This window comes from Pholis gunnellus (genome assembly GCF_910591455.1).
Source record: "Pholis gunnellus genome assembly, chromosome: 22".
In the NCBI taxonomy this organism is placed as follows: Eukaryota; Metazoa; Chordata; class Actinopteri; order Perciformes; family Pholidae; genus Pholis; species Pholis gunnellus.
The window spans coordinates 13,891,548-13,908,047 of NC_136549.1; the positions used below are offsets into that span (position 1 = coordinate 13,891,548).

At 43.4% G+C, this 16,500-nt stretch overlaps 2 protein-coding genes across 2 annotated transcripts in view; one reads left to right on the top strand and one right to left on the bottom strand.

The window, feature by feature from the left end:
- Window positions 1-1,928: 1,928 nt before the first annotated feature.
- cd36 (CD36 molecule (CD36 blood group)) lies at window positions 1,929-7,688 on the top strand. Its single transcript, XM_079184180.1, has 12 exons — window positions 1,929-2,270; window positions 2,667-2,827; window positions 2,952-3,096; window positions 4,554-4,709; window positions 4,821-4,912; window positions 5,169-5,218; window positions 5,314-5,383; window positions 5,646-5,833; window positions 5,966-6,084; window positions 6,171-6,244; window positions 6,930-6,984; window positions 7,095-7,688. The coding sequence occupies exons 1-12, from the start codon at window positions 2,148-2,150 to the stop codon at window positions 7,263-7,265; spliced, it is 1,404 nt and encodes a 467-aa protein (XP_079040306.1). The 5' UTR covers window positions 1,929-2,147; the 3' UTR covers window positions 7,266-7,688.
- Window positions 7,689-8,580: 892 nt separating this feature from the next.
- sema3c (sema domain, immunoglobulin domain (Ig), short basic domain, secreted, (semaphorin) 3C) overlaps window positions 8,581-16,500 on the bottom strand; it is a 35,499-nt gene continuing 27,579 nt past the window's right edge. The window contains exons 12-18 of the mRNA XM_079184241.1: window positions 16,205-16,427; window positions 14,827-14,915; window positions 14,230-14,271; window positions 13,841-13,998; window positions 12,821-12,888; window positions 11,460-11,590; window positions 8,581-10,429 (exon numbers count right to left, since the gene is read on the bottom strand). Coding sequence (XP_079040367.1) covers window positions 9,992-10,429; window positions 11,460-11,590; window positions 12,821-12,888; window positions 13,841-13,998; window positions 14,230-14,271; window positions 14,827-14,915; window positions 16,205-16,427 — 1,149 coding nt within the window. The 3' untranslated portion in view covers window positions 8,581-9,991. The remainder of the gene's footprint in view (window positions 10,430-11,459; window positions 11,591-12,820; window positions 12,889-13,840; window positions 13,999-14,229; window positions 14,272-14,826; window positions 14,916-16,204; window positions 16,428-16,500) is intronic.

The following is a 16,500-nucleotide window of genomic DNA, read 5'->3' on the forward strand; positions in this document are numbered from 1 at the left end:
CTGTTTTAACAAGAATGTTTGTTTGAATAGACAGAGACGTGTCTTTGGCAGAGAGACTGAACCACATGGACAGACCTTCTGTTCGCAACATGCAGTCAGTGGTGATGGAGTGCTGGTGCTGCTCTCCAGTGGCGATAATATGCAACTTCACAGAGCTGCATATGTGGGCTGTTTGATCAACCCTAGAGCACAGTGGTGTAGTGTTTTTAAAAGGTTGCCATGTTAAAGGGGAGTTCACTCCTCACAGGGAGTCCAACACGGCCAGTAAAAGCAGCTTCATTTAATGCCTGGTTTTAAGGAGCTTTGTTGGACAGAAATAACCCCTGAGGATGTCATAATAATAATAATGATGATAATTATAACAATGACAAATACTTTAATATAATAAATAAACACGCAAACAAGAAAAGAAATAAAGAAATAATTAAATATCTCGTTTAATCTGAATAGCACTTTTTAAACCTGGAAGTACAAAGTGATTTATAAACAGCATAAAATGAGAAAAAAACAAAAAAAACTCACAAATAGACAAGAAAACTCAGTAAAATACAAGCACAGGGTTAATAGACTGTATAAAAGATATTTACTAATGAATCATATAAAAAGGTCGGATAAGTGAAACTATTAAAACATGTAAAGCCTTGCAAGTCAAAATGGATTCTAAATAAAATGTGAAACCAGAACAGAGAGGCTCAAACTGTGGAGAAGTGAGAGGAGCGTTTGGTCTTCAGAAGTCTGGCTGCAGAGCAAAAAGTGTTGTGACATGCATTCTCTCATGTCAGCCATGCAGCTGCACTGTTGCCATCTTTTTGCACTCGGAGGGTTAGATTGTTTTGCGTTTAACTTACTGCCAACACAGTTGTGGTTTCTGGGAAATCTAACTCAATGACAAAAAGCTCTCATCGATGCACATTCAACACCCCATTTGGACGCTATTGATTGTCAGGGCTTCCATTTGGGATAAACTCTGCATCAGAGGTTTTCCATGGGACGATGAAGCAGGTTACTGAAGGACTTGATGGTGTGGAAACAAACATTGATGACTTTAAAGATCATCACACAGAGCACGACACAAGGCCGAAAACAAGTTTTGGAGCAAGCCAGAGCTTAACCCGGGCTCAACCCGAAACTCACCTGTAAAAAACACATAAAACATGAATTGACAGAGAGCATCTTCCACCTCTCTCTGGGCTGGGATGAGCGAGAGACAGGCTGCTGAATGAAGTTCAGACAGAGGAATGCAGTTTAGTTGTATGGGAACGTGATTTTGCAAGAGGCAGTGCTGACGCAGAGAAGTGATGAACTGATCCTTGATATGCCACATGTTGTCTGCGCAGTTGAGGAGTTAAATTAATCAATTGAAATAGAGAGCAATTTATTTTATTATCCCTTATGAAACCATAAATGCAGATAAGCTTCTTTTTTTTATGTGTCCTGGTGCTCTGAGGAAATACTTAAAAATGTATATGTTCCTCCTTTTCTGTCTCTTGTAAGCTCGGAGCAGAAAGTGCAGAGCAGACAAGTGATGAATAGATAGAGAAGGACAGATAAGAAACAGAGCGGGAAAGATCAGAACCAAAAAAAAAGAAGTGAACTCTCTACCACGGTTGTCAAATCCCCTCCAGCGACAATCCACGTCTGTGTGGCAAGCTTCTGCTTAATCTTACGAGTGCTAGATGTTGAATGAAACAAAACTAAAATAGCATGGCTCCATAGGAGCAGAGAATAGCTTTGTTTCACGCCCGACCTATGCGTGTGCGCCAACTACTCTTTCAACCTTTCTCCCCAGCCTATAGTGGCTGTTATCACCTGCTGAGATAGTCCCTGATACCCGGGGACACAACTCTCATCTGAACCTCGAACCTTTATTGTCGTTATGTAACTTAACTTCTAGGAGGTGCATGGGCGGCTACCAGAGGTGTCTGTGCCTTTACCTGGCCTCAGCTGCTCCGTCCTCTGATGTTACAGCCCGTCTGTGCCACTGCTGCTGCTGCTGGTGCTGGTGCTGGTGCTGCTGCTGCTGCCGGGACACAAACACAGACAAGCTGCACATACTAGCGCCCACCACAAACACAGAGACAGAAGGAGAACAGGCTGCAAGGCAGACAGACGGACGCACAGAGTGACGGAGAGAAGCGCACTCCACCATGGGCTGCTGTAACAGGAGGTGCGGGCTGATAGCCGGAGCTGTGTTTGGGGCGGTGGTAGCCATCCTGGGTGGTGTCCTTATCCCACTGGGGAACAGCGTCATTCGGGGGACAGTGGAGAAGGTATGTTGCCGAGTTTCACCCTGGGGGGGTTGGAGAATAGGGGACTGAGAAGTGTGTGTGAATGCGTTAGTGTGTGTGTGTGTGTGTGTGTGTGTGTACGCGGAGATCAAGGTGAATCAGGAGAAATGAGAGGGAAGAGGCGTGTGTTTCGGAAAGCTGCTTCAAATGGTAAACAAGAAGCTGTGCAGAAAGCAAAGTGTGTTTTCATCCTTTGAAAGATCAGCGTCTGTGATTTTATTAAGAGAATGGAGAGACAATCTTTGCAGTTTAGACCTTTTTTCCTTTTTAAAAATAGCAGAGCATCCACCCATTTTATGTATCAGTGGGGGCAGTTGGCCTGCTGGCAGTCTTGAGGTTTGTTAAAAATAGACTGTCTGTTTGTCTTCGGGGGTTTAGGAAGCCGTCATTGAGCCTGGAACGACAGCTTATGACAACTGGGTTGCTGCAGGAGCATCGGTGTACAGGCAGTTCTGGTTCTTTGACGTACAAAACGCCCAGGAGGTTTTGGAGAACGGAACAACTCCAGTGGTAGTGGAAAGAGGACCTTACACATACAAGTAAGGTGGATTTGATGACCTCTTTTATAACATTTTGATGAAAGGCTTAAGAATTTACAGTATAGAAACAAATGTCTCCTCTTACAAAACGGAATATCTAAGTTAGACCTTCTTCCCCTTTCAGGACAAGATATCTTCCCAAAGAGAACATCACTTTTAACTCCAATCAAACGGTCTCCTTCCTGCTGCCCGTGGGCGCCATCTTTGAGCCATCCATGTCAGTGGGACCGGAGGAGGACAAAGTCACCTCCCTCAACCTGGCTGTGGCTGTAAGTGAGTGTCACCTCGCTGTGCGGTGATTCCTGACTCGACTCAGCTCTGCTGCTAATAGTTACGGTACCTCTGTTCCGAGGCCAGGACAAGCTGTTCCAAATCAAGCTGTGTCGGCCTGTGGGTTGCTTTTTGGCGTGTGACCCTCTCTGATAGGTTGAGTGGCTTCCCAGGTTGTTCCTTTGAATGTTTTTTTATAGCCTAGGGCTGAAAACTATCCAGAATTTCACAAGAAAACAAGGATTAGAGAATATTTTGGCACTTACTATAAAGAAAAGCAGTATGTTTCTTCTTTCGATCCTGTTAATCTGTGTATTTACATGAAGGGTCCGGACCCCCAGGTTGGTAAACAGTGCACTACCTCATAAAGAGCTGTTTCAGAAGGAAATAAAATAAAATGAAATGGCTGGGGGATTTAAGGTTTATAGTGACTCAGCACTTTAACAGTGTTGAGGCAATATCCTAGTTTATGTGCTGTTTATAATACTTAAACTGAGAAATATTAACGTGTTTTTCAACAAAACTCCTTTCTTTAATGCAACTATTGAAATATTTAATAAAATTTAAGAATTTTTCAACCCAGGTTTTACCTTCACAGCGACACACAGCATAACACACTAGATGAATAGGCAGCTAGCTTTGTTAACCGGCAAGTTTCCGCAGATGTAGTATGCGGTAAACTACAATAGCGTACTTTTTACTTGGACGACTCAGCATGTTATTCATGAATAGGCAGCAAGCCAGCAAGTTGCCCCGGAAGTTAGCCAGGCTACAATAGCTAATGTCAGATGCTAATTTATTTTGACCTCTCCAAGAATGTTCTTCATGAATAGCCAGCTAGCTTGGTTAGCCAACGGGTTGCCCCAGTTAGCTCCAATAGCTAATACAGCATGCTAATTTCTATAATTACTGTTAGCTCTGTCAGCACGTTTGCCATTGTTTGCACTGTAATTGCTGTTAGCTGCAAAATGCCGGCTCAGCCAAAGCCATGTTTAGAGGCAATAGAAGAAAGAACCAGGTTGAAAAATACCAGAATCTGTTGTCCGAACACAAGCAAGAATGTAAAAAAATATGATCAAAATCAGTCACCTTATGCTCAATGGTGACTGTCGGTGTAAGATGACCCGAAGTGAACCTTAACATTGGTGCAAAGATGCTGTTGTGTTGGAGCTTTATAATTATGAACAACGTCATAATTTGAAAATGGGAGTTTGTTAATGGGCACAGCGCTTTCGCTTCAATCTTTGATAAGGCTCAAATGACGAGCACTATCAACTTCACTTGAACAGCTTGTAAGTAAACATGTTGTATCACAGTCATAAAAGAGGGTTATCGTATGGCTTATCTCCAGAGGCAACTGCAGCAGTTGTGTGCACAGCAGTTTTGCTCGTGTATCAAGATGGAACCATACTGTTGTCAAAATATAAAGAAGAATGTTTGATTTTTCTTTTTTTAGGCAGCTTACTCACTGGTTCCCAAAGTGCTTCATTCTGTGCTGGAGAATCTGATAAAGACAAGCAACTCCTCCTTGTTCCAGTACCGTACAGTCAACGAATTGCTGTGGGGTTACACCGACCCCATGTTGAAAGGAAAGCTGGGCTTATTTTTCCCTGTAAGTAAACAGATACTGCAGCCTCACACATAATAAAACACAGAATAGACAAAATCTACCCAGTAACACACTATTTGTATTAATATATTGAATCAAATGTGTTTTCCCTAGTACAATGGTACATATGACGGCATGTTCAATGTCTACACTGGAAAGGAAGACATCTCCAAAGTGGGAATAATTGACAGGTGGCGAGGAGAGAGGTGAGTCTGATTGTGAAGAAAGTGAAGGAGCTATTGAGTCTGGTTTTGAGGCCTTGATCTTTTTAAATCAGGTGCTACATTTTGACAAGAAGCCAGTTTGAAAAAAAAATTTGGGTATTTTAGGCTGTTTAATCAAATCAGGCTAATCAAATTGTACGGATTCTGAAGTGAAAATTCAGCTTTTCTGTTTTTAACTGTAATCTTTTAGGCTGTTAAATCAAATAGTTTGTCTGACAAATTGAATTTTGTTCAACAGGAGCCTTCGTTTCTGGGACGACAAGTACTGTGACATGATCAACGGGACAGGTGTGGCTCACGCAGCCCCCCTTATAACTTCCACTCCTGCATCTCTAAATGCAGATGAGTCACCTCTCTAACCTCATTTCTTCCCTCTTGCTCAGATGCTTCCTCATTCCCTCCCTTTGTGGACAAGAAGACGCCGCTCTATTTCTTCTCATCAGACATCTGCCGGTGAGGAAGGGTTTCATTTTGGGGGATCAATGTCATCTGACGCAGTCTGACAGCTATGCTGCCATCGACGGCAGGTTCACCATCTTACTTTAAGAACTGCAGCCATTTGGACTTTCCTCTCAGTAACCACTAGAGGTCAGAGCGTTCCAATACCAAAACCACAGTCATGTACTGGAGGCTGCATTAAGTTGCACAAAGGATTACTGGATACATGATGTTCAGCGTCTGGAAGACTTTTGAATTGATCGCCTTGTTGTTTCAGGTCTGTGTCAGCTAGCTTTGACGGGAGCATGGATCTGAAAGGGATTGAAGTGTATCGCTTCACCCTCCAGGCAGACACCATGGCCTCCCCAACGGTCAACCCAGCCAACAAATGTTTCTGCAGAGACCAAAAGACCACCAAGAATTGCACCCTGGCTGGAGTCCTGGACATCAGCTCCTGTCAAGATGGTCAGTTTGCAGTTGTTTCGTTGAGCTCAACATAATCAATGCATGCCAGAACTTTCTGCTGCCGTTTTATCATTCTGCTCAGCAGCTTAGCTCGGTATTTTTGAATTGTCTGTTTCTTTGCCATCTGAACAGGGAGACCCATCTTCATCTCTCTGCCCCACTTCCTCCATGGCAGTCCGTCCCTACGAGATGACGTAAAGGGCCTCAGTCCCAGTGAGGAGCACCACGCCACCTTCCTGGACGTGGAACCTGTAAGAGCTTTTTATCTTTGCGATTTGTGACTTCTAGGGGCAGCAACTCTGACGCTATTTTTTTTGTGTGGTATTTATTCTACTAGACAACCGGGTTCACCTTGAGGTTTGCCAAGAGAATTCAAGTGAATATGATGTACGGACCATCAAAGGTCATCACGTAAGTTCTGCTTCACCTTTTTAAAAAGGGAAAGGTTTGTGGGGAATATGTTTTTTCTCTTTCTTGACGAGAGTTAGATTGAGAAGATTGAGACCACTCTCATGTCTGTATGGTAAATGTGAAGCTACAGCCACAAGTTAGTTAGCGTAGCTTAGCATAAAAACTGAGAGCAGGGGTGAAAGTGCTAGTCTGGCTCTGTTCAGAGGTGATCAAATCTGTAACCTGTAAATTAACACGCTATATATAGTTTGCATAGTTCATACCAAAAAAAAAAGTTTTAGAATGATACGTTGGGGTTTTATGGGGGTTATGTGCTAAACTATCTTTGGATTTCTATGGACTGCTAAGCTAACCACTAAGCTAACTTTGCTGCCGTCTATGGCTTCATATTTACAGACAGACATTAATAGTGTGTCCCTCACTCAACGTAGATACCACAGCTATGATGCCCGTCGTATCCATCTTTTCATGTAACGCTCGTATAAAGAAAGAGAATACCGGTGAGCGGTAATTTTCCAAAACTGTAAACTATTCCTTTAAGAAAGTTTGAGTTTGCAAGTCATGCGCCTCTCTCTCTCTCTCTCTGCATTTCCTGTCTGCGTCTCTTCTGTCATGTCAAATGAAGGCAAAAAGTTTGAGACACCTTGCCGCACTGAATACCAAGTAATGAACTCTTTCCCTGCAGGGTGCTTAAGAAAGTCAAGGATTATACCATATTCCCTCTTGTTTGGATGAACGAGGTGAGATAAAACGTGGAGCCCTGCAGTCATGAAGTGTGGAGTCTGTTAGCTTTGGGATGCATGATACTCAGTCACTCTCTCTCTTTCTCTGTCTCCATCCATGTCACCAGACGGCTTCGTTGGATGACGCAACGGCGGACATGATTAAGGAGGAGCTGGTGTCCCGTATCGAGATGTTGGCGATAGTATGGAAAGCCCTGCTGGGCTCAGGTGTGGCCATCTTCGTACTGTGTTCCATCTCCTACTGTATGGTGGGAAGTGACCAAAGCAAGCTTGTGTGAACGGATGACGCAGCAGCATTCGTTGTGTGTGAGCTGCAGAGCAAAGTGCATTTAAGCTGCTACGGGACATCAAACCTTTTGATATAGAGTTGCACTTTTTTGTAATTTCAGTGTTATTTATAATATCGTACTTCCTTTGATCCAAGGGGGAGGAAGACTGTGATTTTGTGAAGCTCAAGAGCTTTGCTCAGCATTATTTCAATTGCAAACACTGTAACATTAACTGAATCAGGGATCTTTAGAGAGACAGAGAGCAGACGGAGAATCCTCTTAACTGTGTGGATTAATCCACACAGAGGAGAGATGGGTTTGTTTGACATCCTTTAAAAGAAACGTACATGAATCTTTCGCAAATGGTTGTATTCTTTGCTGAACCGGTGTCTTTAAAATTAATAAAAGTTGAAAGGGAGTTTTCTCATCGGGTATTCTATTGTTGTTATTGGATTGTTCCAACACGGCAACACAGTCAATCAAAATCGGTCGACAATCCCCTCGGCCCAAACGACAGCGGGGACTGAAACAAACCTCTGCATTGTTCACGCTGCAGCAAACTTGGTTTCCTTTTTAAATCAAAAAGAGTAATAAAATGGGCTGGGGGATGATTATACGGGGCTTTTGAATGGTACTTGGGTTTGATTGTTGAGAAAGCAGTATTTCTGCCCAGCAGGAGGCCTCTCTTTGGTTTTTACGGGTTTTAAATGACCCTCTGCGGCCTACTGGGCGACTTTAATTCTACTGTTACGGTCCGATTCTTACATGTCACACATATACCAGAGGGTTTATTGGGATGCAAATTTAGGACAGTTTTTGTTTGAAAAGCTCTTAAATGTCTGCGTAATATCAAACCCATTCCTCTTCCAGGATGCCAAATGTCTTCATACGGTAACGTTTTAAGGAAAAAATATGCTCAGTTACCTTCAGACAGAGCCAGGGTAGCGGTTTCTAGTCTTTGTGCTAAGCTAAGCTAACCAGCTGTTGGTGTGGCTTCATATTTACAGTACAGACATGAGTGGTATCGATCTTTTCATCGAACTCTCTGCCAGTGAGCAAATATGTGTATTTCCCAACATTTTTGTGACGACAGCGTGACTGTTCCTTTGAAGCAACATAAAAGGCGATCACAGTAGATCAAAACATATTTAGAAATATTAAGTTCACATTTTGAGAAAATATACTAATAAAAATATCTGACAATAAAAGGAATGATCTTTCTGTAATATTGAGATTCATCTGAACAGATTTATTCAGGCGCTATCACGACATTAATAAATAGAAATACATATGTTTCATAACACTGAAGTTACACCAAGTTGAAGTTGACATGATGCCGGTCGCACAGCTTTATTAAACGCGGAGCAGAGATCTGTTTAGAGGGTACAACTGGAAAGTCTTTTCTCAAAATGAAAATAATACTTGTTTGCCTCTGCAATTTGCAGATACAGTCATAGCTGGTGAATCATGTTGAAATTATTTACACATTTTCACAAACATCTGCACAACATTAAATTAAAAGGATGAAACAAAGAAAATATACTATGTACACAAGCAACGATTAATCTCTATCTACATTAACTACGTCTCTGAAAAAAAAGTCTATTCACAGAAGTCAATTAATCACCATTTCTGAATTAAAACTGTTCACTTTGCTGTAGATGTTGTGGAAAAAATACTGTCAGCATCTACCTTCAGATGTAAACTATGCTGTGAACCTAAAATATGCAAATCTGCTCGTTACTCAAATCCAGGCCAGAATGACGAAACCTCTACATTACTGATGCATTTCTATAAACATGCTTCTGTGCTAGAAACAAGAGACGTATGATACAATATGCAGTCTAAGTAACAGGAATAAATACAGGAGAGATCACGCAGAATTGTATCTGCTACTCTGTATTTACCACTATTTCTCTTTGGGTAACATTAGGACGTTAAGTTTGGCCTTTGAACTCATTCTTACACGCTGTAATGTAACACTTTTTACTGGAGCCACTTGCCATCTGTGCTTTGTATGAACTGTGCTATTATAGACTGTATGAGAGGCAGTCAACCCATGAGGAACTTCGTTTTTTTCCTCACCAATTGACTTTTTATTACTCTATGTTTGCCCACAAAGCCATTTCAGTCATTTCACTGAACAGAGACATATTTGTTAGTTTAAAGTAAACACAGAAATGTGAGTAGAATCTAATAAAATACTAATATTATACTTTGAGAAGGCGCTCACTCTCAAGCATGCATCTGTCTCCCTTTTGCCCCCTTTTCAATCTCCTCAATTTTACTATGTTCATTTCAAATTACCGCCTCTTTTTGTGAACAAAGAAACAAATCCATTGCGGGCTAATATCCGGCCAGTCTAGTTTCCCCTCTAATATCGAAAATATGATAAGATCGTCGGCCACAGCTGCGTCTCAAGGTGTATTATCGTAAGCAATATCAGCTCAGACCGCAGTTTATCAGTGCCACTCACAACAGGGCCACCTCAGTCCGTGTTGCGACTGCGACAGCAAATGAATTGCTCGTGGGTGCCTGTGGGTGTGTATTAGTGGATGTCACAGCCATCTGGTCACAGTACCTCATGCAAGAAAAAGAGATATTGCCGAATAACAACTCCCCACACCCACCTCACAGTGCAGCTCTGCAGTTTGAGATGAGAGTTGGAAAAATGGAAGGTCTGGGTCGGGGGAAACAGAGGGAGGTGTTTGTGTCAGTTTCTGCACCTCCCCATGTCAGACCTCTGGGACGTGATAGCGCCGGTTGCGGCTCTTCCTCCGGTCCAGCAGGGGCTTCAGTTTGGCCAGGTCCCCCCTGAGAGGTCCAGGCGGCTGAGGCTGCTGCTGCTGCTGCTGCTGCTGCTTCTTCTGCTGGAGGTTCTGGAGCTGCTTCCTCTCTTTGCAGTACTGCTGCACAGCCAGGCTCTCCGCTGGACTGAAGGCTGACAACAGGGTCTTGGGGTGCAACGAGCTGGCCCAGGCCCACGGCGACTGCTGCTTGTCCGTCAGCACGCTCACCATGGCATCGCTCAGCACTCGCAGGCGGATCTTGGCGACGGTGCGTTTGAAGCTGTTCTCGGTGGTCAGGCAGTAGTAGAGGCCCTGGTCGGACAGCTGGACGGAGCGGATGAGGAGGCCGTGCTCCGTGGAGACGACGCGGTCGCTCAGCTTCACCTGTGGGCGGCACAATTAGGTTCTGTCATAATAACCCCATGGTTTGTCGTGGAGATGTTCGATACCATTTTTCCCTTTCCGATACCAATTACAATACAGTACCGATCCAATATCAGTGCGTTAAAAACGAATATGAATAAATAAATATATATATCTTATTACGCTGTGCCTTTTGAGAGATTTGAATGAATATTGTTTGCAATAATGGTGCTCATCCCTCCAGTATAGATACATTTGATGTTGATTGGAATAAAGGAATGATGGACTCTGGATTTTGATACATTTTCTGGAGAACCTTGATGGACAAGTTGCAGATGAAACATTCCAAATTGTTGAAATACTGAAAGAAGCTGAAATGGCAGTGAATGTGGAGGAGCTGAACGAACCTCCTTCGTCGCCATCAATCTGAAAATAATGAGACTAAACTGATGCTGACAATCTAAATGCAACACTTTATCCCTTTTCCACCGACTACTTTAAAACCAGCTCGGCCTTAGTTTGGAAAAGACTCCAATGATTACACACCATTAAACTAAAGTGATTTATTTCAAGGCCAACTTCTATTCTCATGGGGAAACGGCTATAAAACGGCCATTACTCTGAGTCAACTCCGCAGAGGTGAGAGCTTAATCCATAAAAGATTTTCCATGCGGACGCACTCTTGCCCAGCATTATTTAATCTTTCACAGCCTTACAAGGGGTTAAAGGGGTGTCAAATATTTGTAAAACGTTGCACCGCTGAGAATCCAGCCATTAGTCAAGGTCCACATCATGTTTGATCTGTATCACCGCTCATTACGATGCTCCGTGTTCGCCGTGTCACTCCTCAGGCGATACTAGCGCGTGAGCTCATCTGATTGCTATGACATGTTTGATATTTCATGTAATGTTTAACAATGTGATTGAAACACCAGAGCAAGAGAAGGACCTTTAATCAGTTGTATCTCAAAAGAGATTTTCCATCGTGTCACGTCAACTTGTTGCATACGCTGTGATGTTGACCTTTGACCTCTCTAAATGTCAAACTGACCTCTTTCCTCCTGTCATTGTCCCTGTGAATGAGCCAGCGAATGGACGCCTGAGGAGACTTGGGAAGGCACTCCAGGAAGGTGGTGTTGTTTTTCACGCCGTACTGCGTCATCTCCACTGCGTTTCTGTAGGCTAACGCGCACACACACACACACACACACACACACACACACACACACACACACACACACACACACACACACACACACACACACACACACACACACACACACAGAGAGAGAGAGAGAGTGTCAGGGGAGTCACGTCAGACGTCACTTGCTGACAGACACAAACCCCACAGATGGACTCAAATCTGTCTCAAGTCCCAACTGTGAGAGGGAAATGTTGACACAGAGCTTAGTGTGACACCTGCAGCACGACCGACCGATCCCCCACCCAGACTTTCTCAGTTTCTACAGCCTGACAAAATCTCCGCCAATGCATCGCAGCAACTCAGTCTCGTCTCATTTACCGTGTCGTTTTTGTTGTTGCAGCTAAATGGTTCATCACTCAGCTGGATGTATGACAGGGCTGTGACTAATTAGCGGTAATGGCCGTATGGCTGGTTCCACAAGCTCGTTTTAATTTAGAGATGTAAACTGTTCACGGAAATGGGACACTCTGGGGAGCAAATCCTCTCCTCTCATTAAAGGAAAGCCTGCCAGTACTACTGGGTGAATTCTCGTGATGGATTGTGAGCAGCACCTGGACACACAAAAACGTACATTAGCTGCAGCTACAACTCCGACGTAAACAAGTACAATCGCTTTTGTTTTGGTTGCATTTGGTTGCCATCAAATGGGGATTTTTGTGTCAATGTCAATGGAAGTTGTTAATTGATTTGAGAAATGTCCCTTTATGAATACATAGCATAGGTAAATATTTAAATGCATACTGCTGCATGCTTTTGTTTTTTGGACACTTAAAGTTGAAAAACAAGCTGAAAACGTTGACATATTATCACCTTGTAAATGTATTATCTTATCCTGCTTACACGAAGCAGCATCGGCGTTCATTTGATGTTTCGGTCCACCTGATGAAGGTGTTTTTGTTTTTTTGCCTCCTGAGAAAAATATCTGCCTTTATAGCTGCTTTTTGTTGTCAGCCACTTGCTATTTCTGTCTGCAGTCTGGTGCTGGGCAGGTAACTCAGGGTGCGTTTATCAGAGCTGAACAACTGCCTGCTGTTGTGAGGTTGACGACGGTGTCATTTTTGGGCCGTAACATAACAAAGCACTGAAAGAGGCTACGCTCTGTCGAGCTGAGGGGAAAAAGTCCCAATGAGTGACACCTAGCGTTCACATAACACAGTCATTTGATCATTTGTTAATGTAAAAATATTGATCAGTGCAGCTTTAATTACCTTTTAGATTGAATCCTCTGCATTGAGTGAGTGGATTTCCATGCATGATGTCCTGCCTTCTGCTTCTCCTTAAAAAAAAGAGGAAAGGAAGATAGCAGTGAGTATAAATACACTACAGCTAAATACAGAACGAAGACACAACCTTCCTCCTCACGTGTTCGTCTCATTAAAACTGTGGAAGTAAGCTGTCAGCGTCAAAACAATATGAGGAGAATCGGACTGTTACTCCTCTCGGCGGTGCACACTCATATAGAACAGCTTGAGGAAAGGAGCATGTAAACAGCTGACGCATTTCACACACATTGTCCTGCAGGAAAACAAGCCGCTCTTTCGTCCTGCGACCAAATCAAACCTGACCTGCGTCTGTCAAGAGACAACGCAGACGCATAAGAGAACAGAGAGGTATCGGTTTATGAGCGAGGTGTCGCTCATACCTCCTTGTCTGCGTTATGTCTAGACGGACGGACGGGAACAACAAAAGGCAGAATTAGTGACATACTTACACTGAAGGTTTCCAGTCGTGTGATCTTTTTGCCCCTCACAAGTCTTGAGCAGCTCTTTTCTGTTCTTGTTCAACATGTTGTTGCACATCATCTGTTTCCCACATTCAGTACGGCTTGATTGATTTCATATTTGTTGTATAACTGATGAACACTACTTCGGTTGTCTGTCGGACACCCACAAGCTCACTGGGCTCTCATGGCAAATTGGGGAAAAAAGTGAACGCGAGTGAATGGGAATACTGTATACTATTCAATATATGCTGATGTTTATTTAACGCTCGTGAAAGTTTTGAATAGCTGCCTTTATGACTGGGTTACCTAATCAACACCTGTCGGCACTTATGAACACAGAAAAAGACTTGCATTGGGGCTTAAAGGCTCTTGCATACTTTTTTTCCTTTACTGCCATGAGAACAGTATTCGGCGAACACTTGATACGTCTCAGGAAATTTTAAAAATACTGAATAACGGCAACGAACCGCAGTAAGGAACCCCGAAGCTGTAAATCTTTGCGTACCTTTTGCCGGTGGGATAGAAGCGCGAGCAGCTGAGCCCGTCCCAGGCGCAGTAGGGGTCTCTGGCGAGGCAGCAGTCAGCGCAAGCCGAGCCGTAAGCGTGACAGCGGTGCAGGGAGACCTGCGAGACCCCGAACTCCGAGCTGACGTACAGCTGTTGCTGTAAAGTAAACAGTTCAAATATCAGCCGCCCTGTTTGTCTTCATAAGTGGCCGGCTGACAGGAAAATGAGGCAGAGCGCCGAAACAATTATGGCTTATTATTTCCTGGCCTTTGGGAGGCTTATCGTGCACAGGAGAGTTCTGTTTCGTGCATTACATAGTAGCTACAGACAATGAATAACATATCAAGACAATAAAACTGCACTTAATATATGAGGTAAGTAGCTTACTTTTTTTGAGGATATTCTCAAGTTTGTAACAGGAGCTTGATTCTGAAAAAAAAATAGCACATACAAGAAGCGGGTTAAGAACTTTTAGACAACGTGCACCGTTTTTTTTATCAAATTCTTAAAGGAATAGTTGGAAACATGTTGGGCAGAAAACAGCTCATCAGACTTCTATTTAATAAAAAAAAAAAACAGTCTTAGCAGCCATCTAGGATCAGCTTTTCGCCAGATGTATCTTTTTGAAAACTATTTGGGGAATAAATCTCCTGATTGATGCACCGCTATGGTGCGGTGGAGGATCAAAGCAGCCGAGGCCTTTACATCTGATCACAGGTTGATCACACTTTTAGTGATTCAAGAAGATAAAAGAGCATGTGCGAAGGTTCACTCGGGGCAACGAACAGACTCTCGCAGTATGTTAGGATGTTTCCCATCACTCTATGCTGCAGAACATCCATCTCCCAAATGCCACCCTGTTTCGCTCCGTCTGCCCCTGGCCTTTGTGTTGGGGCCAAGGCCCCCCCCCCCCCCCTGTCTTTGATTTTAGGGGATGAAAGTAAGACCATAATGAAAGAAAGCGGAGAAAAACAGACAGCTGACCTTAAACACTTCCAGCTCCTCCAGGATCAGATCTTCATGCAGGGATTGATTGCTTGGCAGCACAATCACCTTCTGTACTGCACCTTTGTCTGGGGGGCAGAAAGCAGTCATGTCTTGAGTTGTAACTACACGCACACATTAAACCGCCGTGTGAAACAGATATGGGCCACTGAAACTAGAATGCAACGCTTGTGAAAAACAAACAAACTCCAAGTCTTGTTTTCCTTTGCCCATGTTTGCTTTTGAAATAGGCATGATAGCCACGGGACAGTTTAGAGCAAAACCAACTGCAGGGGTGAGAATGGAAGCTCGTAAGCCCACGCAAGGGAGGACAAGGGCCACGCAAAGGGGCAGAATTCACACACAACCATCATCAATAAGGCTTTTTTTTGTCCAGGGAGTTGGAGCAGGGAGAAGGAGTTACAGTAACAGCTCCTGGAAACGCCTGATAAGAGCGTCTCTCCCCTCATCCTCGAGACAAAGAAGCATTTACGGGACTCAGATATGGTGAGACAGCTCGGGCCTCTCTTCGGGAATCCATGCAGGAGGAACAGAATGGAGAGGGCTGCCTGATAAACACAAGCAGCTGTGAGAGAGAGAGAGAGAGAGAGAGAGAGAGAGAGAGAGAGAGAGAGAGAGAGAGAGAGAGAGAGCTGCTTTCTGAACGCAAACATGGGCACAAGTGGACACACACGAGCGCAAATGCACGCAAAATTATGTGCGCAAGCACACGCATATTATTCCGTTTAACCACCATTTTGTGAGAACAGAAACAAGAGATACAATATATTCTACACTTGTGCTCTCAGGAACATTTAATCTCATAATCAGTCTTACATTTTTCTAACTTCAACCCACCTGCAGGTTTTCTCATCTGATGTCATAAATATAAAACCATGCAAGGAGAAAGCCCTCCCCGAAGGAACCTCGTCTCATCACACTGTCTATGACCTCTTTATAATACATGCTGTCGCGTCTGTTTTTTTTACAGCATACTATGCCCTCTGTTATCTGTTCTTCTGATTTCCAGCTGTGGCAAAAGGACTCCCCCTGACAATCATTCACTTATTAACGAGAGAGGTTTTGTTTTATTGCTACTTTCCTTCACTTCACTGTAAATTTATTTCCTTATAATAGCCTGGTTCCAGCTCCATAATGTGCTCATTAGAGCTAGAATAAAAAATTATCAGAGCCAATATAACCTCATATCAGATGCATCTGTGAATATCTTAACTGATAAAGCAATAGAAAAACTGTAAAAAAGATCAAAGATAAATATGCTGCCTGGTTCATATTTTGGTGTGGGAAAGGTAATTTTATATATATCTATATATATATAGATATATATAGAATCTGCCAGACCTGTCTACATTCATACCTGTGCCCAGGAAGAGCACTTGGTAGTTGCCGTCGGCAGCCATGACCTGGTCCACGGCCACTGATGTGTATTTGTAGTCAGCGTTGGTCCGTACCACCAGAGGTCTCCGTCCCACTGGGTAGATGGGGTTGAACATGACCGGGTGGTTTCGTACAAAGGTCACCACGTCGTCTGGGAACTCCTTTGTTGTGTGAATGTCAGGTGTGAAGGCTCCACCAGGACACTGGAGAAACAAAGGGGGAGTGTAATGTCTCTCATTGACAAAGGTTTATACATGTGCATATTAAGATAATATT

Bases quoted from the DNA above. Each gene is read 5' to 3' on its own strand.
- cd36 (XM_079184180.1), top strand. From the start codon at position 2,148: ATGGGCTGCTGTAACAGGAGGTGCGGGCTGATAGCCGGAGCTGTGTTT. The intron at 5,384-5,645 runs GTGAGGAAGGGT...TTGTTGTTTCAG, and splicing joins TTCTCATCAGACATCTGCCG to GTCTGTGTCAGCTAGCTTTG. The intron at 6,985-7,094 runs GTGAGATAAAAC...CCATGTCACCAG, and splicing joins CTCTTGTTTGGATGAACGAG to ACGGCTTCGTTGGATGACGC.